Here is a 25999-nt window from a genome sequence, read left to right as displayed (position 1 = left end):
TCTGGGTCAATATAATTAGGTAATAACCACACTCACTGACATGGAGGGGATTTGACGTTGCAAGAGAGAGACTTTTGACATCTCCATGTAGCTCCACATAGACACTACATCAGCATACAATAACGATATTATGGTGTCATCCTCGTTTTGTGTTGCGTCAAAAGAGAAGAGTGTATTTTAGTAAAATACGACTATATGGACGGCCGAGCGTCAAACAAAAAGTCAAAGGTGTGAAACGTTTGACTTTTTTGTGAGTGTGTGTGAGAAAGAGAGAAAGAGGTTATAGTTACTGTTGCACACACAAATACACACACACACACACACACACACACACACACACACACACACACACATACACACATACATCAAAGCAGAGATTGGTTTCAGGAAATGTTTTATTATCTGTTCTCTTCCAAAGCTGCTAATCACAGCCACTCTCTTTCATCTTTGCATCCCCCCTTTCCACCCCTCCAATTTCTTCCTCTCTATCTCCCTCTCTCCTCCACTTTTCTCTTTGCCCCCCCCCCTCCATCCTGTGTGCTGGGGTGTCTGAGCGTTGGAAAAGTCTGATTGAGAAAACTGAACATTTTTGCAAGAAAGAAAGAAAGAAAGAGGCGAAGCAGATCTGAGTCTCCCTCTAGGTTTCCCTTTTTCCCCTTTTTAGAGAAAAGACCCTTCCCTCTCTACTCACGTTCTCCTTTTTCGTTCCTCTGTCTCCTCCTCTCTCAGTGACCAAGGAGCAGTGAGATAATTTTCCGAGAGAATCCCTCTCGCTCACACAATACCCACCTTCTAAGTTGTCAGAAATATTGGAAATAGGGGGAATGTACAACCTGCTGGTGGTGAGACGGTGGGGAGCTCGACAAAACAGCAAGCAGCGGGGGAAACCTTGTCCCAATCATTCCCAAATCATTCCACAACAAAGGACAAGGGCCTCCGAATTGCCATAATCCCGTATTTTACTGCTGAGCTGTGATGGGCTCGGCTGTGCTGTCGCCGTGTGTGTGTGTGTGTTTGTGTGCGTGTGCGTGTGCCTAGTGTTTAGGGTCAAGCTTACACTTTTTCCTTTGATCTTGCAATTCTGTCAATTCGATTCAGTCAATTTTGTGTTTTGCAGCTGAGTGAACCCAAATCCACGATTTCTACCTGAAAAATGCCCCCAAACTGATGTAACTCCAAATGCTTAGCTTTTATTTGAAAGATCTTTATTTTGAAAAACTTTGTTAACCTAAAAATGACAATGTTTTTTTCTCCGTGTTGTCTTATTCCAATATTGCATGAAGATGATAAAAGAATCAGAGGCCAGTGGAGAGAGACCTCTGAGGAGGACTTGGGACTGAAAGGCAGAAACAAAAAGGCTGGCTGATAAAGAGACAAAGAATGTAAGAAATAAAGAGCGCAGGATGTCTTGCTTTAAATCTTTCCCTCACCTGTCTCTTTCTCCTCTCCGCTCCCTCCTTTCCTTCCTCCTCCCTCTCTCTTCCCCTCTATCGCTCTTTGTCTGATCCCTCCCTCTCCACCTGCTCTGCTCCCTCTCTCTTGCTCCCTCTCCTTGTCTCCACCCCTAACCCCGCCTCTCCCCGCAGCCATTGGTCAGGCATCTACCAATCACAGCTGAGCCGGGGCCTGAGGGACTGCATATGCAAAACGCTGCTTAATATTCATGAGCTGCTATCGGGGCTTTAAGTCGTTGATTAGGACAGCAGCACAGCTTTCCGTCCCAACTGCCTGGCTGGCTGGCTGTGTGTGTACCTATAGCCCCCTCTCCCCGGCTCTCACAGAGACACACCGCGCGCACACACACACGCTCCCTCACATCTACACACACACACAGAGCTGATCAGTGCAGGCAGCGCAGAGCCTGGTAATTGTATTGCTCCCTCCAAGCGGAAGGAAGGACCGAGAGAGAGGAAGACCTCAGAAAGAAGAGGAGGAGAGAGAGGAGACATATAAAAACTTTGTTGTTGTTGTTTTTTTTTTTTTTTTTTTTTTTTTTTACATTTTTTGTATTTTTCCCTGGAGGAGGTTGACATGACAATGACCCGGTATCGCCGATGGAGTCGGTAGGACACCCGTTATCCGAGTGTTTTTTAATGCACTCTGAACAAGAGTAGGTAAATTTTACCTTTTAATCTTATCCTTTCATTCATTCTTCAACTTCACTGTCACAGTCCCTCGTTGTGTGTGTGTGTATGTGTGCGTGTGTGTGTGTGTGTGAGTGTTTATGTGTCAGTGTGCTGGTATGCAGCGGAGGTGGCCGGCACCATGTCAAGGTTGTTTCTGCTGTCAGGTAGCACGCGTTCACTGTCTGTGTGTGTGTGTGTGTGTGTGTGTGTGTGTGTGTGTGTGTGTGTTTATGTGTGTATCTGGACAGCAACTCTTACTCAGTGGGTAGAAGAGCGGAATTTCTGTCCCTCCACCTGGGAGTGAGACATACAAACACCTGCACACACACACACACTTACACACACATGCACATAATAATGTGTGTGTGCACATAAGAGTTTCTCCCTCACTTTCTCTCTTTTTAAGACATTGTTTTACTTTTAGTCAAATTGTTCTCAGGACAGAACAGCCACTCAGTCAGAGTATGTCCACTTGTGTGTCTGCCTGTGCAAATGTTTATGCTTGTGCTGTTGTGTTTTTATGTGTGTGTTCGTCCAAGCAGAGAATCAGAGAGGTAACAGGGCATTGAGGTTACAGGAATAACGTGGATAGACGGGAGGAGAAGGGCCCATAAGAGAGGAGGGAGGAGGAAAGGGGGAGAGCTGCGCTCTTAAATGCCAGAGGAGGTAGAATTTCAGACAGGCAGCTCAGCGTGTGGCCCCGCACAGGAATTAGAGACAGTTACACACACTCTCTCACACACACACACAAACAAGCGAGTGCCGCTGAGCTGCTCCTTTAGCCAGTGCTTTGCTCTTTTATGTGGATGTTGAAGACACTACTCAAAATGCAGACTAACTGATTTGGGGAACGGACAGCAGTGTGCGTGTTGTTGTGTACGTACCATGAAAAGTGCGTTTCATGAAAATGCAGAAAAGGAAAACCAACTTAAAGAATGAAGTGTAGTTAATATAAATACACTTGCCCTTTTTCAAACAGAGTGTAAAACATGGATTTTCCTGAAGTGAAGAGTGTAATTCAGTAGGTGGACTGCACTCCCTGCATGAAGGTAAATTCACTGTTGGCACTGATTCTGTCAGATTAACATTGCCTGTAATTAATGCCAAGATTTTATAGACAATATGAATAGAAATAAAAATACACATGTAGTGTAATTTTGTTCTAAATGTTTGTGGCTTTACAGTAAATAAATTAAAATGAATTGCACGGAATCACAGCCTCAGTTAAAGTGTCCTTACAATAGGACGTCTGAGATGGAGAACTGAAAGGACAAAGTCAAAGCAGAAGCCGATGCAGGATGATTTCCTGATGTGTTTCCAGAACTTGACATTTTTAAAGAAAACTGGCATTTTTGTTTACTTTGAAGCTGTATCACCTTTTTATCTCTCTCTCTCTCTGTGTGTGTGTGTGTGTGTGTGTGTGTGTGTGTGTGTGTGTGTGTGTGTGTTTCCTTTACATGCAGAGACACTCACCTACATCGTATGTTGAATAGAGAAACATTTTCAAATTAAATGGGCAGCTGGCGAAATTATACCCCATTAACTTACTTCATCATTTTAAGAAACTGTTTTTTGATATTTTGTGTCAATCTTGATAATGATGACAATAATAGAGATTTGTAAATGCCCAAAGAGTGATTTCTTTTGCACATTTTTATTTTCATTAAAGCACTGATAATAACAATAATTAAAAAGAACTCCTAAAGGCTTGTATCAGTATTTTTTATAGCAAGGCAGTGTCATAATGCAAGCTTTTGGTGAGTTTTGATCTGAACAGAGACTGATTGGAGGAACCTTTGATATTGAGTTTTTAAAAATATATATAAATCAAACAACTGGAGCAAAGTCTGGGTTTAGAACATTTTTGGCTATATGAACTCAACCCTGCAGACTGCATCTAAACAGTCTGTGCGCTGGTTTTTCAACTGCACAACAGTGTGATGTATTTTAAGAACCAACAGCAAATTGAAAACATTAAACTTTGATTTTTATTTGTGAATTAAGTGCACACTTTTAACCAGGTCTTGGTGAAGAAAGGTAAAACGTGAGAGCGATGTTTAGAAATTTTAAAGCATGAATATACTGACAGAAAAACACACTTTCAGGTCAGACTATTAGCAGTGGAACATGCAGCTTTAACTGTCTGTGTGTCTGCATGTGCACGTAAACTGGGAGCACTTTCACATATTTTAGAAATCTCTGGTTCATTTTTGCATCAGTCCGTCTGTCCGCTTCTTCATGCATTCATCCACTCACCGTTCTCTTGTCTCTGCTCAGACTTCTTCTCCTTTGCTCTCAGGCTCTGCTTTCCTGCACTAATTAAAATATCAGGGATAATGATCATACCGATAATAATAATAATAACAACAAGTACCGCTTAAGCTGTTAACATAATTGCATTCCCCTCATGTCACCATATACATACTATTTGCATATCATTAAGATATATTTCCTGCAGTGACTTTAGTGAATTTGGTGTTTTTTGTCAGTGGGTGTGAAGTAGACGGGTGGTGAGAATTGCACAGCGGCCGTGCTGATCATTCAGTCAAAGGCTTGCAGTGTGAGAGATAGCAGAGCGAATGATTTTAGTCACTTATTTTCAACCATGATTTTTCTCTATTTTGTTAATATCATGACAATGTTATGCAAAAATAATTGCTTGTTATTGGAATAAAAATCTAAATTTCTGTTCAATCAAATAAAAATGAGTAATAGTTTGGTGCATGTTTGAAATTGCAGTTGAGAAAAGATAAATTCATTACATAAAATTCATACATGCCAAAACATTTTTAAGCAAAATCATTTAGTTATCAAGATATTTCTTTGATATTTGAATAGACTGAATCATTAATTGGGTGAAAACGGCTCTCGGTCTTCACCCCTGCAAGTATTGGAGTGTTTCTTCTTATTTTGTCAAGAGAGCAATAGAAAAATTTCCTATTTTCAGTTCATTTTTTAAGCAAAACCATGACCTTAAAGATTAGATAACAATTTGTTTTTTTTCTGATTATCCTAGTGACTAAGCGTAGTTTAGATAAATGAAAATGAAAGAAAGAAAGTGAAATTCTTCAAACTTGAAGGCCGAGCGTTCTGCTTACACTTTGTTCATTCAACATATCAGCGTGTGGTATTTATTTAAGATGTAAATACTGCAGCTTTGTAATAATGTTGTGGTTGATTTAAAAAAAAAAGTAGTCATCATGTGCTTTTGTTGTTTAAAACTGTGGTGAGAAAAAGATCAACATTTATGGAATTAAAGAGAATGAAAGAAAATGTTGCTTTCTGTACAAGAAAATTAAGAAAATTTGTTGTGTTTTCTTTTTTTTCTAGTCAATCTTTCGTGCTGTCTTTTTCTCAGGCAATGAGGGACAGAAAGCTGTAGGGAGAGAGAGAGGGAGAGAGAAAGAGGTAAAGCTGACTGGAGGGAGGGACGGGGGGACCAAAGAGAGATTGCGTAAATTAAAATCCTTTTAATCTCCTTATAAAATCATTTACTTAATTCATCTGTCAAAGCATGTCAATATGTGGCGCACTGATTTGTTGGCTGCACGCGTTTGAGCGGTGAGGGTGTGCGTGTGTGTGTGTGTGTGTGTGTGCGCGCCGCATTTGCATCTATTTGTTGTCATGCATGAGTTCGTGCGTGCGCTGGTGTGTGTGTGTGTGTGTGTGTGTGTGTGTGTGTGTGTGTGTGTGCCTGAGAGAGAGAGAGACACCTATTGGTGGCCTATACGAAGAGGCGTTCTTTTTGTGCGTCTGCTTGCCTGTCGGTCTGTCCCCGTGGCATTCCTTGTCTATCAGTTTTAGCATTGTCTCAGCGAACACACGTGCACACGCACTGACAACCAGAGAAACACACATGCACTCATGCATACGGCGGCCTCTCTCTCATGTAAAGGGTCCCAGGCATTCCAGTGGTAATTCAGTCCCGCAAAGAGAGAGAGATGCAATGAGAGACAGACCGAACAAGAGGTGGGAAGGAGGTGGTGGTGGTGGGGGGGGGGTTGCTTTTGTCTGACACCAGCACTTAGGGGTCCACTGGACACACATGTACGCATGAACGCACACATGCATGCACACACGTGCAAACACACGCCTCTCACACACATTTCTTTTGCGCGCTTGCAGCTGAAAAGTGACCAAATTGTGGCAAAAATGCAATTACACATTCATGCAGATATTAAAGACACACATTTGTAAAGCCTTGATGATGTGAATTTCTGTGATTTATGCTCAATCCATCACTTCTCTCTCCTTCTGTGTGTGTGTGTGTGTGTGTGAGAGAGAGAGTCTGCCATGGGTCAGTGCAGGCCTTTATGTGTTGAAAGAGTAAGAGAGACTGTACCAGCTGTGACACACACACACTCACTGCAATTAGCCATTACACCACACTGGCGGTGAAGCTTAGTGTGTGTGTGTGTGTGTGTGTGTGTGTGTGTGTGCATGTGTGATTGAATGCCAAAGCACTGATTGAAAGAAGAGAAAGAGAGTGATATATAGTGAGAGGCAACGCAGCTCATCTCTTCTCATGTCTTATCCTTCCCTCTCTCCTCACGCTGCTCATCCCCTCATTCCTTGTGTTCCGTCTTCCATACGTCAAAATGTGCATTCATTTATTATTACTGTTGTTACAATCTATCAAATTTTATAAGCTTTGACCGAGAATTACTCTTCTTACTGCTACGTACTGACTTTTTCTGACTCGTTTAGTCTTTGCCACTGTGCAGATTTAAGCATTCAGCGTGGAAAGCGTGTAGCATTTTACTTCTTTTGTGAAATTTTAGCTTGTCTTTTTACGATTCAGTCACCTTGTTTTTAGGGAATATAGATTTTTCTTATTTTATGTCTTGTTTTGCATTGTTATTGTCACTGCTGTGGCTTTATTATTTTTAGTGAAGGACTTCAGCTGATTTCAGCTTTTCACTGGGTAAATTATTGAGCTGCGCTCCAGAACAGGAGTCCAGTGTAGGTAACGCGTGCGTGTGTGTGTGTGTGTGTGTGTGTGTGTGTGTGTGTGTGTGTGTGTGTGTATGCGTGCATGTGTGTGTACACGCGCCCATGGTGTCGTGCTCAGGGCCTCTAATGCTGCCTCTCACTCCTAATGGGAGGAGACAGCGGAGACTAGGCCACAATAGAACAGATTTAGATGGAGAGGTGCTGTGTGCGTGTGTGTGTGTGTGTCTGTGTGTGTGTGTGTGTGTGTGTGTGTGTGTGAGTGTGTGTGTGTATGTATGTATGTATGTGTATGTGCGCGCATGAGCTAAAGAGGATCGAGAGAATGATGCAGGTTCAAACGTCTTGTCTGTCTTTTGCACTTTTTCCTGTTTTTGCTGTTTCTCTCTCTCGCACTCTCTTCCTGTGTGTCCGTGGGGAGAGCCCTATATAGATTGGCTGGTTGGATAGTTCTCCCCCTCTACATGCCCAGGCCTTGTATAGTATGATTAAATTGTCATTGTTTCGACAGTGTGTGTAAGGGGGGTTCAAAAACACAAAAGGCGAAAGATATAGTAGAAAGGGACATGGATAGAGACTCGGAGAGAGAGAAATGAATGACCATGCCGCCTTCCGACTGACAGTGAAATATTCCTCCTCTCATCCTCCCATCATGCTTCATGTGTGTGCCTGATGGGGAGAGAATGACAAGCCAGCCCACCACCCCACCTCTCTCTTTAGTTTTTTTTAGTCTGCGTCTCTATCCTTTTTTTTCTTTCTATGTGTCGTGTGTGCTTACTGCATCTACGTGGATGTAATTTACAAACTTTATCAAACTACATTACAAGTAAACGCCACTATCACATAAATCCAGCACTGGCTATACATCATAAATAAATGTACTGTATATTCAGAAGTACTGGCGCTTAAACATCTTTTCCAGAATCAGAGAATTGTGACTCGATAATACTCGAGAAGCCTTTTAAGTGTATACTGAGGAGTAACACACTGGATTTTTGTGATGAAGAAAAAGGAGAGGAATTCTAAAAAGAGGTTTTTAGTTTATTTGTTCCATTTGCACCATAATTGCTCATTCCCCTAAAACCTTAATTGATTTTTTTTACACTTGGTCATCAATGTGAGACAGAAAGTATTTCAAATTGCATGTAAATTCTGAAATTCAGTACATATTTTACTATGTATTAATTTTTTTCTTTCTCGCTCAGGTTGTCACTGTAATAAAGTAATTTGTTTTACTGCACAAACAAACAAGCAAAACTTACTCAGGTAATGAAAATAAACTGGTGTGTAATTTGTGTTGTTTTTCTGTAAAACGCGCAATATGAAATGTACATATAAAAGTTTATAGGATCAGTCACATTCCACAGTCGTGTGTTGAGGAAAAGGTAAGGTTCCTAACAAAGCTGTTGACGATACAAAGCGAATTGTTCTGCAGATTTGTTTTTTTCCAGCAGAAAGAACAGTTCAACTGTGTTCCTTTTTCTTTGCCCCTCAATTTGTCTTAGCAGTTCATGTCAGTCATGACTTCACACACAATGTGCGCAGCACTCTGTGTATGACTGCAAGAGGAAAATGCATCTGTGGTTAAGGCCCATGTGTTTTTAATGTTGTTAAACTCTGCGTCTGAGCGGGTGCAGTCTTAAATGACTTGTTATGTACTTGTGACATTGTAAAAACTAGCACACATAATTTTTTGTACGTTGATACAAGTTCAAACAAACATTAAACATAAGCTTTGTATTCTCAAAAATATAGTAGTTAAAATAGGAGCGACACAATCGACCCTTTTCGTAAACAAGCTGAAGAACATATCTGACAAAATGCAGCAGAACAATCACTTTATATATGTACAAGTGCGGAAATGTCCATAACTTCTATCACCGTATACAAACCTTTTCAGTTCCGTGGTGGCACTCAGTAGGTGCGTTCCTCTACGCAGCTGATACGCACTTTTCCTGACCTCCGCAGATAATTCATTTCCCCCTTTATCCCCGTCTTCCTTCACTATTCACCCCACACATACTCCTCCTCTCCCTCCCCACACACCCCTCCCTCGTGGAGCTGTCACCTTTCTGCACCCGCTCAGTCCCTATTAAGGCCGACAGCCCATCTGCCGCCTGCCCCGCTAACAGCTCCCGTCGCTAACGCTAACGCGCACACACATCCACTCAGACACACAAAGGGCTGCTGCTCCGAACCCCACCTGCCCTGATGCATGTGCAGACACGCGCGGGAAACATGCTCACACACATTTGTTTATGAATATGTTTATGCACTCAGTATTTGGGATTATCAAATGATCATTATAATATCCCCCTGACACAAAAAGATGTCTTTGTCAGACTCCATTAATGAGACTTGATGTTTTACGAAAATGTCATGAATATGTCAAATGCAGATATAAAATGTACATTTTTAAAAATGAAAGGGTCAATTTTTTAGCAGTAACCAGCAGTGTATTGCATGCAATCATATCTTACCATCTTTTACCACTTGGAGCCTATTAATGAGAAAAGGAGCCATAGTTTTGTTGTTAAAATGTAAGAGAGTAAACAAATTAAGAGGAAAATAGAGTTTCTATTTGAGTTTTTGGTTTTTTTTCCACTTTCCTTTTTCTGTTTTTTTGTTATTGCATGTTATGTATGCAAAAGTGTGTATTTATCATTTTTATCACCCATACAAATGTGCTTGTTTATGAAACTACCTTTATGTGGGTATTTTTTGTGTATGTGACTGGAAGACATCACACTGCTCTGACGAGAGGGGTAATTAGGTAGGGCAGTTGCAGCCCTGTGTGCCTAAGTGTGTGTATGTGTGTGTGTTGTGGCATTTGCTCCCTTCAGGGATAGGTGCGTTTTGCATTAGCAAGAATGGCAACTGTCTCATCAATCACTGCATCAGCATGTCACACACACACACACGCGCAGACACACGCACATACATATGTCGTACACACACACACATACTGTGTCATGGTCATTCTGTTCACAGATGGGCCAGCAACACATGAGCGAGTCACTGAGCATCAGAAAGACACCCACGATCTCCCTTCTTTCGCGCACACACACACACACACACACACACACACACACACAAACACAAACACAAACCTCCCATCCACAATATGAGTGTGTATGCGTATGTGCGTGCATGCGTGTGTGCGTATGTGTGTGCTGGTGCTGCTTAGATGTAGTGACAGGAGCGTGAAATAGGTCAGGTAGAATCACACAGGTTAATACTCTTCCCTTTTATTCTTTTCTTTTATTTTGTCTGCTGATATGAATATTAATGACCTGAGCTTTTTATTTTGTTAATGAGTAAATACTTTAATGAATGCTTTAAATTAAAGGTTTCTTTACAAAATCGGCATCCTTTCAGGTAAAGATTAAATTAGATTTTAATTTCTATTTCATATTTAGTACTCTACCGTTAACATGTCTTATTTTTCTCATGTAAGATTTCTCCATATTGCCTCGAATAACACACTGCTGAATAACACACCGTCTGATTTAAATGATTGTCTGGTGATTTTAAGACGCCTTTTAGCCAAAATTTAATCTGCCGGAATGTGTAAAGACATGAAAAAAAACACCCGATTACCTCGCCATAAGGTATAATGTGATAAAACAGAATCTCCCTTTGTAATCCCAAACAGTTTTAGTGTCGGGGTTTATGCAAGTGGCAGACTGGAGGAGATTTCTGCAAAATCAAAAAGGGTTTTGCTGTTTAGCTAAAATATTATGAAAGTGATTTATCTGTGAAATGGTAAACTCCGCTTTTCTCTCTAAAATTGCGTTTAATGGTTCGTGGTAATGAGATTGTAAAGCTAAATAAGTTGCCTCACCCTTTCAGTCTTAAATACATTTTTCTTCCTCTTGATTAATCTCAATTTTACTTTTTGTTTAGTTTGTTTGTTACGTTGGCCTGCGGAAGGATATGCTTGTATGGGACTGGAAAGGCAGGGTTAGGGATTCAAAGTAATAACACCCTGTATACATAGCACTGGGTGTACCTCAGTCCGGTGTGACACCCGGACACTCCCCCAATAAAAAAAGTATTAAGTGTTGCCTGTCTATATAGCATTGTGACACCGCAACCAAAGCCAATAAGTGTCTGAAGCAGCAGCAGCGAGATATCGATTCCTCCTATTCACCAGAGTGGAACTAAAACCTACATATTACACACCCTGGCCCTCCACCTCTCACTGAGCCAGCCCAGCTCTGCATGGAGGGAGAGGTGGCTGTCAGACGAGTGATTGGTCTGTCTACCTGCCTGCCTATGTGGCCCTCACCTAAACAGCAACCCACAGCGGGACGACATCACACACATACGTACACACACACGTGTTGTGTGTTTGTGTGGTAAACATGTGTCTATCAGTTTGTGACACATACCAACATCCTGCTCTGTTTACTGATACACAGCACTAGAGACAATACCTTAACACACAGAGGAGTGTAGTAGTTAGAGGAAAGATCCAGCAAAGCCATAACCGAAAAGTAACAAGCTTATTTTAATTTAATAGTCATTAAGTGCCTTGCATTGCTTAAAGAGCTCCCAGATGTTTTGACTTGACGTGGAAAGATAAGTCCGTATCTTTGTTAACTGATGTAAAAGAATTACAAGTTTCAATTGGTAGACTTTAAAAAGTACAAGTATTAAATGATTTTCGTCTTTCAAGGCCCATGTTCTAGTAAGATAGCATAATTATTTTCACTTTTCTGTCATTATGCAAAAAAACATACGAATGCTCAAAATGCAAAGCACAGCAATGCCTCAAGCATCGCCTGCAGGAATCTCTTATGCGTTATTTTAGAAGGATCACTTTATTACCAGTTGTGTGTGGCATCTATTCTCCAGTCTGTATTTTCTAGATATTTTTCCGCCTGTAATAAAGTGCTTTGCTCCCCTCTCCAATCTCCCCAGATAGTTTTGTTTAAATGTAAGCCACCCAGCCATTTTTTTAAGTAAACCTGCCTTCTCTCCTCCTCTTTGACGTCACCTACTGTCCCTTCTTTGCTTGCAAGCCCTGTTATTTAATTTATTTATTTTTCCCAATGGATGATTTTGATTCTGTTGCCCACAGTGACCTTATCACCCTGGCGACAGCTACTCCCCTGACGACAGAGCTGGGTTTGATTGACGCGTAGCAGTCCCTCCTCCAGTGCTTCTACTTTTTTTATTCTCTCAGTCTGAAAGCCCTTTTTGGAAGGCTAAAAGTGGTAAAACTCCTCTGACATTAAACACAGCCGGGCTGTGCTTCAATTAGCAGCCTGTCCCTGTCCACCGATGTACACAGATGTATTTGACAGAAATTTGTTAACACATTCCAGGACAAAAGTCTCATGTACTGGTTTAAAGTCACAACCTGGTCTCTGTGCATCTGTCTGTCTGGCTGACAGCTGTCTGTCCGTCTGCCTGTCGGTGCTCTCAGCATGTTGGCCTGTGTGTCAGTCTGTCTTTCTACGCATCTTCCAACCTGACCGTTCACAGACCTGCCTGTCTCTGTCCTGCCTGCGCTGAGTAGTTGCATACTCGTATAGCTGTTTGCATATTCTTCTTCAACTGCGGGCAGACAGCCTAGCAAAAGGTGTATGTTTGAACGTGTGCGTGTGTGTGTGCGTGCGTGCGTGCCTGTGTTTTGTAGCACATTACACTGTCTCCTACTTATCATCACCACTTATTATCTTCACACTTTATTTACTTTAAAATTAGCTTTTCAGTTTTATTTTGTATTCATGTTAGTGTCCTCACCTGTTTTGAAAAATGTTCTACATTTCTTCAAGTTCCTTCACATTATTTGCACTATTTTATTGTCTTTGACCAGTTTATTTGTATGCATTCTCCTGTTAACATTTCGATTACTTTTTTTATTATTCATGTTAACAGATTTTCATATTTTTTAGTCAAAAGTAAAATAGTTTGACAGTTACACCACCAAGTGGCATAAGAAAGGCCAAGTCTCGTCTGCTGTTTCTTGACTTTTTGTCTTGCACTGGCTGTATTTTTATCCATCCTTCTCCCACTCTGTCCCCGCCTACAGAATGAACTTATCGAAGGGGCCATTGGTGAACAGCAGCAGTGACGATAACTCCAAGTCAACCTATAGTAAATGCGGTGCTGGCGCCTGGAGGATGCACCAGAGCTACGATCCACTAGAGGCCAACCACATGAGAGACGCACATGCCCTCTACAACCCCAGGTAAGACGAGACGACGAGCGGACCAAAGACGCACAAAAAGAAAGGGAAAGAGCGAAAAAACCTAAAAGAGGAAGAATCTATGAATCAGTTAGGTTCAGTTTTACACAAAAGCCACACTTGACCTCTATAAACTGCAGATGAAAGAGAAAGAAAAGGCAAGCACTTTAAGACATCAAAAGACAGTTTTTAGTGGTCCGTGTGTGTGTGTGTGTGTGTGTGTGTGTGTGTGTGTGTGTGTTAGAGAGTGAGAGAGAGAGAGAGACGTAGCACCAAGAGAGCTAACTTTTGTCTAAAATCTATTAGATAGGTTATGTAGTCTATATTTTTTATTTGATAATAATTTGTATTTATTTTGTTTTTTATTTTTATTTATATATAACAATATTTTAATTTTTATTGTTTTTTTTCAGCTTTTATAATCCCTCACTATGAGTTCCTAGAATCATTGCTAAGATTCCTTATTATTACACTCCCTAAACAGTTATTTCTGATCTTTAGTGACAATAGTCGTTGAGAAGGGGTTGTCCATGAAGCAGCCCAGTCTTAAATTTCAGGCTATACTCTCTATTTGGTTTACTTTTATAATACATTAATAATACATTTGATGAGCTAAAATGATTTTAAAAACACATGGGAAACAGAATAAGGAGAAAAGACTTAATTTTCCACATCTTAAAAATACTTTCTGTGTGTGCGTGTGTGTGTGTGCTTGTGTATGTAAGCTACGTTTGTTCATTTGCACCAATTCTTCCTAACAGGTTTACTTCTGTATTAATTTTCTAATTTTACCACATTTTGTTCTTTGCCTGTAGCACTATCTTTGTAGCACTATCTTTGTTTATATATATATATATATATATATATATATATATATATATATATATATATATATATATATATATATATATATATATATATATATATATATATATATAGTAAACTGTAAATAATATATAATATGTATTTTTTACAGTTTATAAATATAACAAAAAAGCAGGATTTAACTTCTGGCTCAAGGACACTTCAGTAGTGCAAATGTGTCGCAGCAGAGAGGCTTTAAATCATATCATTCAGTTGAAGGACAGTCACTGTTACCATTACAGTAATCCCCCATGCCATCTGCATGTGCAATAAAGCATGAAACGCATAAACCAAAGTAAAAATTTTTACTTTAAAGCTCTCCCATGGAAACTCATTCTTGGTTTGGGTGTATTCTTGTTGATTGCGGTAGGTGAAAGTGAGGGCTGCCGTGGTCCATTTTTAGAACATATACTGTAAATATGCTGCTTGTTTCATGTTAAAACACAGCAAATGTGTGACGCATGAGACATCGACAGACTTTCTCTCCCTCTCAGTCACTTCCTCTCTCTGGCTTTTAATCATTCTAAGTTTCTCTGGATAAGAGACACATGCTCAGATTGCAAACTTTAATTGTAAGTATATGTTTTGTACATAATGAGCAAAATCCAGGCTTAATGCACATTATATGCAAATAAGTATGTGATAATTGAGCTCCCCACTATACGCTTTAATTTTGTTATATATTCTCTCACGTAAGATTTTTGTTACCAAGTGCTGTCAGTGTTTTGAACTGGCATTATTAGATGCCAGTGTAGCAAAAAGTGCTCAGGTAGGCTTTTTAAGACTTTGTCTATTGATCGCTACTGATGAATGTGGAAGTTTTCGGTGAGTTTAGATAGTCTGTCTCTGGATGTTAGTTGTTTGTGACCAAACAACATTATGCTGCATGAGCTCACTAACTGACAAGATTACCTTAATGAACATTTCTATCTATGTTGTTACTGTTGTTTTATTATTGCAGCCTATTAGAATAGTATTGATTTGTGCATTGTTAATTTTAATGTGTTTGAGTTTGTGTGTGTGTGTGTGTGTGTGTGTGTGTGTGTGTGTGTGTGTGTGTGTGTGTACCCATGTGCACTGTAGACTGGGGAGTCTAAGTCCAATAGGATTTCAGGGTTAGTCTGGGTCAAGCCAATTAGAGGTCTGGCAAGCCATTCTCACGCAGACTCTCGACCAATCACCAAAAGGAGTGTTACTAGCACAATGTGAGTGTGTGTGTATGTTGGCAAACAGTGAAGTCTGGTGATGAGAGGTGTAAAGGTTTGCCAGGGGCTAGGGAGTCACGCCATGGCTTGAAGTCGCACACTTATATTTTCACACACTTTCACACACACACACATATTAGACCTCACATTGGGGAACATTATTTGCGCTGCACTGGTTCAGTTTTTGGACCAAGTTTAAATAAATTCCAGTTGATATTGTAATTGTATATTCAAGTGCCAAAACATGACCTGTGATGCAACAACATTCCTCAGATTATAACAACAATATCTGTGTAAGTTTACATTTTCTGAGTTTATGCGGTCAGGTATCCCAAGTCATAACAGTAGAGAAATAGCATTCACAGTGCCTGAAACCTGAAACTGGAACAGCTTAACGGAACTAAGGGATCATACATTTAATCAATAATAATCAATTCAAAATTTCTCCCCTTTTTCAAAACAGCAAAAAAAAAAAGTTGAGGTCAATAGAGATCTAACTCTTTTGTGTCAGGGAAACAAAGACATCTTTATTGTAAAAAAAAAAAAAAAACAGTTTTGAAGTCATTCAGTCCGTCATTACACTACCTTTAAATGAGAACAAATTCAATCATACAAATTTATAAAAAAAACCTTTAAAATAACCATCTTTCACATGACAAAACTTTTTTTAGAACCGCTTCAAAGGCACTTTTGCTACAAACATCATAATTCCCTCTCTAATATGTATTTTATGGTGCTGTGACAAATAATAACAAATATTTCTAAATATTTATTTATTTTATTACTTCAAAAAACTGTATTTATCTCATTTTCTTACCAAAAAACTATGTTTTATTAGAGTACATTTGAATGCGCTATGAGAGCTTAACGTTTAAAGACAACCTGCTGTCATTTAAAATAGAAATGATAAAAAAGAACTTCTCAAGAAAGTCTTTTGCAGTAAAAGGTTTCCCTTTTTACTGAATGGAACTTGAATGCATCATAATGTAATTCAATGCAACCTCTGTCAGCTGTTAGTTCCAATCACCAGCTGCTAACAGCTGACATCAACTAGCTCTCCTCCTGCCGATTTCAACCTGGATTTGTTGTTCACAGCGTAGCATTATCAGGGAAACTATAGCGTGTGTCCTCTGATGTGACAAAAGTGAGTTTACTGTGTTTTTTCATTCCGACACACGCACACACACACACACACATACACAGCCCTGATTTTTAAAGCAGTCGCAAAGTTCATGTGACACAGTGGAAAAACACTGGCCCCCACCAACAGTGATTGACAACTTATTGCCGAAAGGCCAAAAGGCAGTCAACAAGGTGAATACTTTCTTTTTTTAGGAATGCCCTTATCATCCACATATTGGTATCAGCCAATGAAACAGCACATTCCTTAAAAAAAGGGGGGGGTGGGGGCATAAATAATTGGGCATTAAATGGTAAAGATAAGAAAAAATACCAGTCACCTCACCTCAGCTCACCCTCTCAGACAAATACGCATACACACACAGTAGAAAGAGCTCATTCGTAAAAACACACACACACATGCAGTTTAAGATCACCTGAACATCCCCTCCAGGATATCTGACCTCCAACTGTGATGATGCGATCGACTCACACAATAAACATAAACACTGTCACACACATGCACTTATTTGAGGGAAAACGTCAACAACACCATTTATAGAGTCGAGGCCAAAATTTCAAGATATGTCAAAATGCATAATTATTTTTATTTGTAATTACATTTTAGTTTTCAGTTGTTATCACTAGGAATAACATTTTCAATCTATCCAAAATCTTTATATATATATATGTTTATTTATAAGAAATAATATAGAACACCTTCATATGCTGTTTCCTGGAGCTTTTTCCATTCTGAAAAAATTCCTAATTTGTTTTTGGAGATCTGCAGTTTTCATTGGACAGCAACAATATTATTCCTCTTTTTATTTAGGCCATCAAACCATGCGAATGTGATTAATGTCAGGCAGTCAGGGTGTGCTCAAACACACACACACACACACACTCACTCTCACATTGCTGTAAACTGAGCCCAATGTAATCATAATGATAAAGCAGATTGCCTTAACACACAGATGGGCCTCCCAACAGCTCTGTGTTTGTGTGCATGTGTGTGCGTGTGTGTGTGTGTGTGTGTGTTTGTGTGTAAGTGTGGACAACGCTGATTGGATTGCAGATTTATAGAAGAGGATTACTGCTGGAGCAGAGAGAGAGAGCGAAAGAGAGAAAGAGAGAGAGAGGTTTCAGACACTCACCTCTCATTAACTTCCACCCCCTTCACCTTAACTCGCCTTATTCTCAGTCATGGATAAACACACACACACACACACACATGCACACGCATGAGCATGTACAATGAAGACACTATCAATGCAGCACCTAGGTTTTCCTTGCAATATGAAATTGATGCTTATAATTTAATTTTACCATTAAACTGCCACAGAGTATTTAAATTCTTGTAAATTGCAATTCTGACTTTTTAGGAAACCAGAATTTAATTAATTTTTATGTAATTTTAATTAATTCAATTAATTTAATTTAAACCTTGTGAAGGCATAGCCAAAATGAACAGTTACTTTATTCCAGTAGATTATGCTTTAATGCAACCAAAAAAACTTCAGGCCTAAAAATGCACACAATGACAAGATGAGATTATATCAGTGTTGTAAGTCCATTCACTGGTGCTGTTTTCTACTGTGTATAGAAAGGAGTAACGAAAGGAAAATAAAGAGCAAAATGATAATGAAATGTCCAAATACACAAAATTGAACTGAAGCAGGCTAGAAAGGACACTAGAAAAATGAAAAAGGAAAAAAAAAGCTGTGAATGGTAAATAACCAAAGACAGAATGTAAAACAGACAGAAAGAAGCAGGTAGGCCGGAAAGAGACAGACAGAGAGGCAGAGACAGTGGGCACTCCAGCAAACCTGATTATGACTGGATGTGAATTAGATTCCCTAACAGATGGTCCAGGAGCGAGGCTGTAAGGTGCATCAGCCAGCAGTGAGGGGAGGGAGAGGGGGAGGGAGGAGGGCAGAAGGAAAGAGAGGAAAGATCAGGCGACCAGGCAGAGGGGACGAGTGTCAACAGCAGCTGGTGACAATACAATCAATCCAGCTTTAAACGTGCTTTCAAATGATCATTTATTACATCTGTGTTATTTGGGAGTAAATGTTGTATTTCAAGACATCTTTCGCCTTCTCCTTTTGACCCAGACTACCGATCGCGTAATGTCATCATACAGTGAAAGAAGTGAAGCAACTAACCAATCACTACACTTCTATATGTGCCGGTAATTCACAGAATCTTAAACATGCTTTCCCTGTTTCTAAATGTGTTATTTGTAGAATATTGAATGCTGAATTGAAAAGTAAGCAGTGAACGCAGCCCTTTTAGGGAGGATTTTCTCCATTTTTACAGATGCTGTGCATTATTGTACATACTCCAGCTCTGCCTCTCTCTCTCCCCCCGTGATGGATAGGTGTAAATCATCACAATCCTGTAGTGACAGCCCAATTTCCCCAAATCTGATCTGCTTAAAGAATGCAGCTTTGGCGCTCTACTCGCTTATGTCTCCTCTCCTCTTCTCCCCTACATTTCTTTTTCTCCTTATTTCCTCTTTTTCCCTCAATTTTTCAGATCGAGCACCACTTTACTCCCCTCTGTCTCTCTTTTTCTCTCTCCCTTTCTCCGTCTCTCCTCTCTTTTGCAGCATAGTGCTCTGTTCCCATTCCCTCCTTGTCTGTTTCCCTCTTCCTCCCCTCCCCTCTCTCTCTCTGCCTCCGTCCCATGTCACATTTGAAAGCCCTGCCATATTTACTAGAGTGGAAATCCTCTTTCACCATCTGCTTAATAAAATGTATTTTTAATCCGACGGGGGTTATTTTGTTTTTTTAAACACTTTTTTTTATTGTACGTCTGCGCAATTTCATTTGATACGGCACCTTGCCCAGGTCTCTATCTGTCTGAGAGAGCGTAGGAGAGCTCTCACTGTACGAGAATGCTTGAATGTGTGCGTTTGTGTGTGTATGCGCGCGTGCGCGCGTGTGTGTGTGTGTGTGTGTGTGTGTGTGTGTGTCAGCCACGATGGCACACAGAAGTGTCGGTAAGTGTTTGGAAGGGCTGTTGCACCCCTAATGCTTTGCGATAACACTGCTAATCCACACACACACACACACACGTAGAAAGAGAGACGAACACTAACCTTGATCAATGACCTTTCTTTTATAAAGGCACCAGCCTACAGTGTGTATCCCTTATACCCCTACACAAACATGCCGACATCATGTGAATACACAGTAGAAATGTGCTCAGACTTATTGTTCACAACAAATTAGATATGAATGTAAAATTTGTTCATTACAGGATTTTACGTCTGCCACAAGCAGCATCTTCTGCAAAAGGTTTACCTAACAAGAGGATGCATTCAATAATTTCATTGATTTCCTCTCTTCAGCCTTTTCCAGTGAAAAGCTTGAGGTCACAACAAGTACATGCTGGGCAATTTAGTCCGGCAAGTCCTAAAATAAAACCAATTTAGATGTCTAATTTGCAGTAATTTGTCTATTTGATTATTTAGTAAATAAATACTTGAGTGTAGCTAACAGAATGACTGTACTTGTGATGTGCAGTGTACTGGATAGTGCTGTTTTCGAGGTTTAAAGCACTGTTCTTACAGTAGACAACCACCCTTACAAACACAATGACACACAGCAGATAAAGGAGACAGAAAGAGAGAGAGAGACAAAGAGAGAGGTAAGGAGAGAGAGAGACATGGTGACAAAGATAGTGCCTGGCAGCAACACACTTATCAGCTACTGCTCCGCAAGAAAATGACCTAAATCATCAAGATTCCCATCTGACACAGACACACACACACACAGACACATACACACATACACAGGGTTAGCGGTGCACTGCTTTCACGTTTTTTCCCTGAACAAGCTCAACGTCTTCATATCTTTCCACTTATATATCTACACCAACACTCTCAAATCTAAATCATCCTTCATACAGACGAGGATAGACTTTGAGAGGAAAAGGAATTCCCTTTAAAATTTGGAATGATATCACCTTTTATGAGAAGAGAGCAGACCGGAAGGGGAAAAAAAGAAGATGAAACAGTTTTAACAAATGCAAGTGATGATAGAAGACATATGAAATGTATCAATATCACCACACTCAACATGATGTTTTCAATCTGCAGTTTGGAGAGCACATAATTCTTAATCAATTGTGTTTGACTGAGGCTGCCCTGTGTGTGCAGTCTCCCACTGTTTATCCATTCACATCTACACGATGTGTGTGTTTGTGTGTGTTTGTGTGTGTGTGTGTATAAACTTTATAAACCCCAGGATGCATCATAACAGCTTTAGCCCCACTGGTGGGTCTCTGTTAGTCTTCCCCAATTCATTTCACACCTGTGTATGTGTTTGTGCACAGCAAAGGTGCATGCTGGTCTGTGTTCGTTGCATTAAAATTCATACCTAGAAGGGGTCGTGGTGTCTAAACACACGCTCACACACTCAGGAATATAGACACACACACTCACGTTTCCTCTCCTCTGCCGGTCTTTACAGCCCGACAGCCCATTGGGCAGAATGTGTTTTAGCCATTATCACATTGATTGTATGTAATCAGGGGTTTATTCTGCAGCCAATGAAGTGAATTACAGGTTTCCTGCCCGACTAACACTGTAACAATTGATCTGCTCCCTGGTGTGTGTGTTTGCATGGGGTGTGTGACAGGGTGTGGATGCACGAGAAAGAGGGAGAAGCAAAGATAGAGTGTGTTTGTGTGTGAGAGAGGTAGAAATGACTGGGGAGAGAGAGAGAGAGAGATTGAGACCCAAAGAGAGCAGAAAGAGAGGGTGAGAGAGTGCTCAGTAGGAGGGAGAGTGGTTTAGATTGACTGTCGCTGCGTGAGTTTTTATTCTTTTTTTTATTCATTTTTCTCCCTGAAAACAACTATAATCATTGACACACTGTGAGTTTATGGAGCTAAACTCACACACACACACACACACACGCGCGCTCACACACATACACAGATTATTTTCCCTCTCTGTTTCTCTGCATTTAAACTGTGCGAACACCTAACACAGTGCGCATGTAAAAACACAGATTCAATTACTACTTACCCAGAAAATGTCACAGAGAATGACACACACAAAGATTTTTCTGGTTTTGTTTGTTTGAGTTTTTCTTTGCCCCGGTCCAATAATTCAGCCCCTAGGAAATAGAAAATGTGTAATTCTTGACTCTTGAGGCACTCATTTTTAACCTATACTATGTGTGCAGCCAACAAGTTTATGTGTTTGTGTTTTTGTGCGCAAACTCACTGCTGCATGTATCGAACTAACAAGCTGACAAGCAGTTCAACAACCCTCCACAGATAGGACCGCGTTGAAAGGAGAGTAGAATAGTGAGAGAAATAGAGCAAAGAAAGAAAAATAAACAGACGAGTGTGAAGGGCTGAAAAAGCAATTCGGTCTATTGATGAAATCGTTCTATTCATTTGACTATGGAAATGTAAATGCATTTTTTGCTCTGTTCCCCCTCTTACCCCATTCTGTAATTCAATGTATTTTCCTTTCTGTCTTCCATCCTTCCTTCACTTTCCCTTCCTCCCAAAGCTCTGCCGGTATCATCTAGATAGAATTGTGTAAGGTTTTCACTCTCTCTCTCTCTTTTTTTTCTTTTTGCTTATTGGACTGTGTGTTCTTATCAGCATCGAGAGCACAATGCTTGGTGTGATAGAAAGGTATTAGCCAACCCGTGGTAGCTACATTGTCAGCACTTCTGCCTTCTCTGTCTCTATTGCTACCACTTCTCTTTCCTCTCTGTTTCCCCCCTCTCCTCTTACTCTTCTTTACTCATTTTTATCGCTTTTCTCCATGGGCATTTGGTTTTAAAAATATTGTCAGGGCAGTCAGATGCTTAATTTTTCTATACCCACATTAACTAAAGTTTGTTAGGGTGTAGTTACATGCATTGTGTCCGTTCTGAAAGGGTAAGCTGAGAATTCATCAACCTAAACCCCATTTGCCCATTTTTTTTTTAGTTGAAATGACCGATTGGATGACAAATTTTTAACATTGCTTCAGGCTGCAATTTTGCATCTTCCATATACATCCACTCAAACTGCTTGTTTTTTGCTGCTGACATGCCCAGACTGTTATTGCAAGCATTAAACAACATTATGGAGACGAGCCCTACAAACGCACCTTTTTGTTAAAAAGTAACATTGGTTTAACCAAAAACAACCTCAAAATCACTATTGCAAAACGCTCCAGACTCCATTTTAAAAAACTTTTAAAAATGTTATCATGAAACACACTTTATTCAAAGACAGCAGAGACTAAAGAAAAAAGGTCTTAGTTTGTGTTTCCACTTTTCCAACAATCACCAATTCCAATATGGTTGAAATAAACCCTTAATTCACACAGTTTGAGAAATATGCAAGCTCTATACATGCTAAAAATAGTGTTTAGTCTGGTGTCTTTGGCGATAGAGATTTTGGGGCCGTTTGTAGTTATGCAAAAAGGATCATACTCTTTAACAAAAAGTTGATCTCTGTAGGAATTTCTCCATAATATTTTCCAACACTAAAAACAATAATCTGAGCCTGTCAGAGGCAAAAACAAGCACTTTTAGTGGACGAAAATTGAGGGAGCAAATATGCCCACAGTGTTTATATTGCAGCCTGTTTTGTCACTGCTGTCTACAGCCGTCTCACTCAATACGGGAATCAGTTTTAAAACTGTTGCTCCCATTTGTAACACAGACACAAAAACATCAGAAAATAGGATCCAGGTTGAAAAATACCAAACTTTAACTTAAATGTACGTATTTTAACAGCAGTTTTCATTGATCGGATAACATTTAAAACTTTTTTGCATCATAGGTGCACATTTGATCTCTTTCAGTTAAAAAATTGAGATTTTTAATCATATATTGGTTGATTATATTATTGGACCATCATTTGTATTGGTTATGATAAGACTCACCCATGTAATTGCTGAGAGCTGTAGACACGACAACATGGACAGCGGGGTCCAGCAGGCCAAGCAACATGAGCTGTCATACAGTCAGATATTAACAAACTGAGTGTTATCTAAACCTCTGAAGGTAGAGAAAAGTGAATAATAAAATGAGATCCTGCTTGTAAACCTCTGTTCAACTTGCAGCTACTTACGCTGCTTGTCTTCTTTAACCTGGGGCGGGACAAAAAACAGTTTGGAGCTGTTTGAGGATCAGTTTGTGTTTATGGCTTCCATCTAGCGAAGCAGTCGTACAAAGATTGTACATAATAAAAGGGTGCCAGTTCACAGAAAGTAAAGGAGCACAGAGTGAGGCAGAGAGTAGTTGCTCTAATACGATGATTGTATGTTTGTCCCTGCCAGTTGTCAGGGCGCCGCATCAGCCCACCGCTCTAATGACAGCTTGTCATACTATAGTGGCCCACCTTCCTTCAAAACACAGGAAAAAAAAGATTTTTCTTCTTTTCTTCATCTTTCCACTCCTTTTCTTCTTTCTTTTTTCATTCTATTTTTTCAGTTACTCTTTCTCTCCTCTCCCACATATTTATCTCTTTTTCATGAGTCACGGTGCCTCAAGAGAAAGAGAAAATGACAGGGATCGAGTTGGAAATGGAGACAAGGGAAGGTGGTAATCTTGCTAGTGTGTGTGTGTGTGTGTGTGTGTGTGTGTGTGTGTGTTTGTGTGTGAATAGTTGCTGAATATTTGATGTCTGCAGGAACTAACAGTCTCTATGGTGTCACAAACAGAATATGTGTGGTCAGTTTTACCAAGGGCACTAATCCTAAAATATAAACCTTGGGGAATTAACTGCCAGTCCTCAATGAAATAGACTCACAGTGTACTACGATTAACTTATTTATGGCTGACAAAAAAAAGAAAACAACTTTCGTAACTCGAAAAAAATTGTGTTTGATGAAAGTGTCAACCTGGTTGGTTTCTTTTTTTTATGTTGTTGATGCAAACCTAAAATTATTTTTATTATTTAACCCTTTGAAACCTGGATCAACATGACTTTAGAGCTTTGATCCCCGAGCAAACTGGTGCAGTGTCTTTCAAAAAAGATTGGTGAAAAGGCAATGAGCAAATTGGTAATAAATGTTTCACAAATAAGTAGATTTAGGAATTTAGTTTTAAAAAAAACTTGAAAAATGTCAAGGGAAAAAGGTATGGGAAAATGACTGGGGAAAAAGGAAAAGAGCTAGGTAAAAACTATATTTATAATTATTATAATTCCACATTTAAATTATGTGACAGAATTAGACTTCTTCAAGGTCATTTTCTTTTTATAAACATTCTTTTACTTTATTTTTTATGTTTTGTTTTTGTTGCATCAAAATAGAAAAGCAGGAGGAAAATGAAATTCAAAACCCTTCTTCTGTAACAGAATTAAGCAAAACTGCTAATACTTAAATCTTATTACTCCTTTTTTTGTGCAAACATCTCACAACACGCTATTCACATCTTTGAGCCCCTTGTGAAAATACAAAAAGAAAAAGAAACCCTCAAGCCTTTTTCCTCTTTATATAAACCACTTTTAACACCTAAAAACATAAAGAATTGATAGATAAAAAAGAGACCCAACCCATTCCCTCTCTCTCCACACTCATCTGAAGAGCAGACAGGCACAATAAGACTGCTCTTTCAGCACTGAGCCGTCGTTACATAGCGCCATAATTATACTGATAACATACATACATAAATGCATTCAACCTCTCGCTCAGCACAGCGCACTGGCTGTGATTTCTTAATCTTCTTTCCTCTTCTCCTCTCCTCTGCACGCATGTCTTCTTTTTTATTCTTTTTATTCCTCCCCCTTCCCCAGCCATTATTTTTCATTTATAAGCAGAGAGAGAGAGAGCACGTAGACAAGATGTGAGCGGGAGAAAACGAGATGATAGAGGAAAAGAGAGACGGAGGAATGGAAAGGGAGAAGGAAAAAGAGATAGATGAGAATTTGAGAGAGAGAGAGAAAGGAAAAAGTGCCTGAGATCTTTTGGCACTTAAACTCTTTCACTTAATGGTACTCAGAGGGATTGACGGTCGAAGGGAGGGGGCACAAAAGAGCATAAAGAGTGAAAAAGGAGAGATTAAATCATCACCATCACATCATCTACTTAAATGGCTCTACTCTCTTTTTCTGTCACCACTGTATTTCTCTCCCTCCGCTAGAACATAGGCAACCCTGTGCGATCCCTCATCGTCCCATCACTCTTTGCCACATTTACATTTATTTCATCCTTGCTTATTCTAGCACCTTATATATGTTTCTCGCTCTCTGTATCCCATCATCGACTTTCTACACCCTTTTTATTTTTTTACCTCCTTTCCTCTTTCTTGATTTGTGTCCAAACCTCTCACAGTGCCTTCCCCTCATTTCAAACTGAAGGCCTACCTTAGTATCAGATAAACGGATTTATAGACATTGGTGAATACCACAAAGCCACGATTAATGGAGTCACCGAATTAGAAGAACTTGCAGGGAGGGGAGGGGAGAAGTGGTGGTGGGAATAAAATATATGATGAAAAGGGGGTGGAAGGCCAAAGTATTGTATATTATAAATGTCATGTCACTTGATTAAAGGAAAAATTGCCTCA

General features: G+C 39.8%; 1 protein-coding gene across 5 annotated transcripts in view; it reads left to right on the top strand.

Moving 5' to 3' along the window:
- Window positions 1-1727: 1727 nt before the first annotated feature.
- Window positions 1728-25999, top strand: part of esrrga (estrogen-related receptor gamma a) — an 88193-nt gene continuing 63921 nt past the window's right edge. For 4 of the 5 annotated variants that reach the window (XM_088079211.1, XM_042486879.2, XM_088079208.1 and 1 more), the window contains exons 1-2: window positions 1728-2110; window positions 13120-13278. In XM_088079211.1, coding sequence (XP_087935337.1) covers window positions 2055-2110; window positions 13120-13278 — 215 coding nt within the window. In that variant the 5' untranslated portion in view covers window positions 1728-2054. Of the gene's footprint in view, window positions 2115-13119; window positions 13279-25999 lie in introns of all 5 variants that reach the window. The other variant, XM_088079216.1, reaches the window with a different exon arrangement.

The sequence above is a fragment of the Plectropomus leopardus genome, chromosome 1 (assembly GCF_026936395.1).
Source record: "Plectropomus leopardus strain MGB_pleo_1.0 chromosome 1, ASM2693639v1, whole genome shotgun sequence".
In the NCBI taxonomy this organism is placed as follows: Eukaryota; Metazoa; Chordata; class Actinopteri; order Perciformes; family Serranidae; genus Plectropomus; species Plectropomus leopardus.
This window is presented reverse-complemented; position numbering and strand designations above follow the sequence as displayed.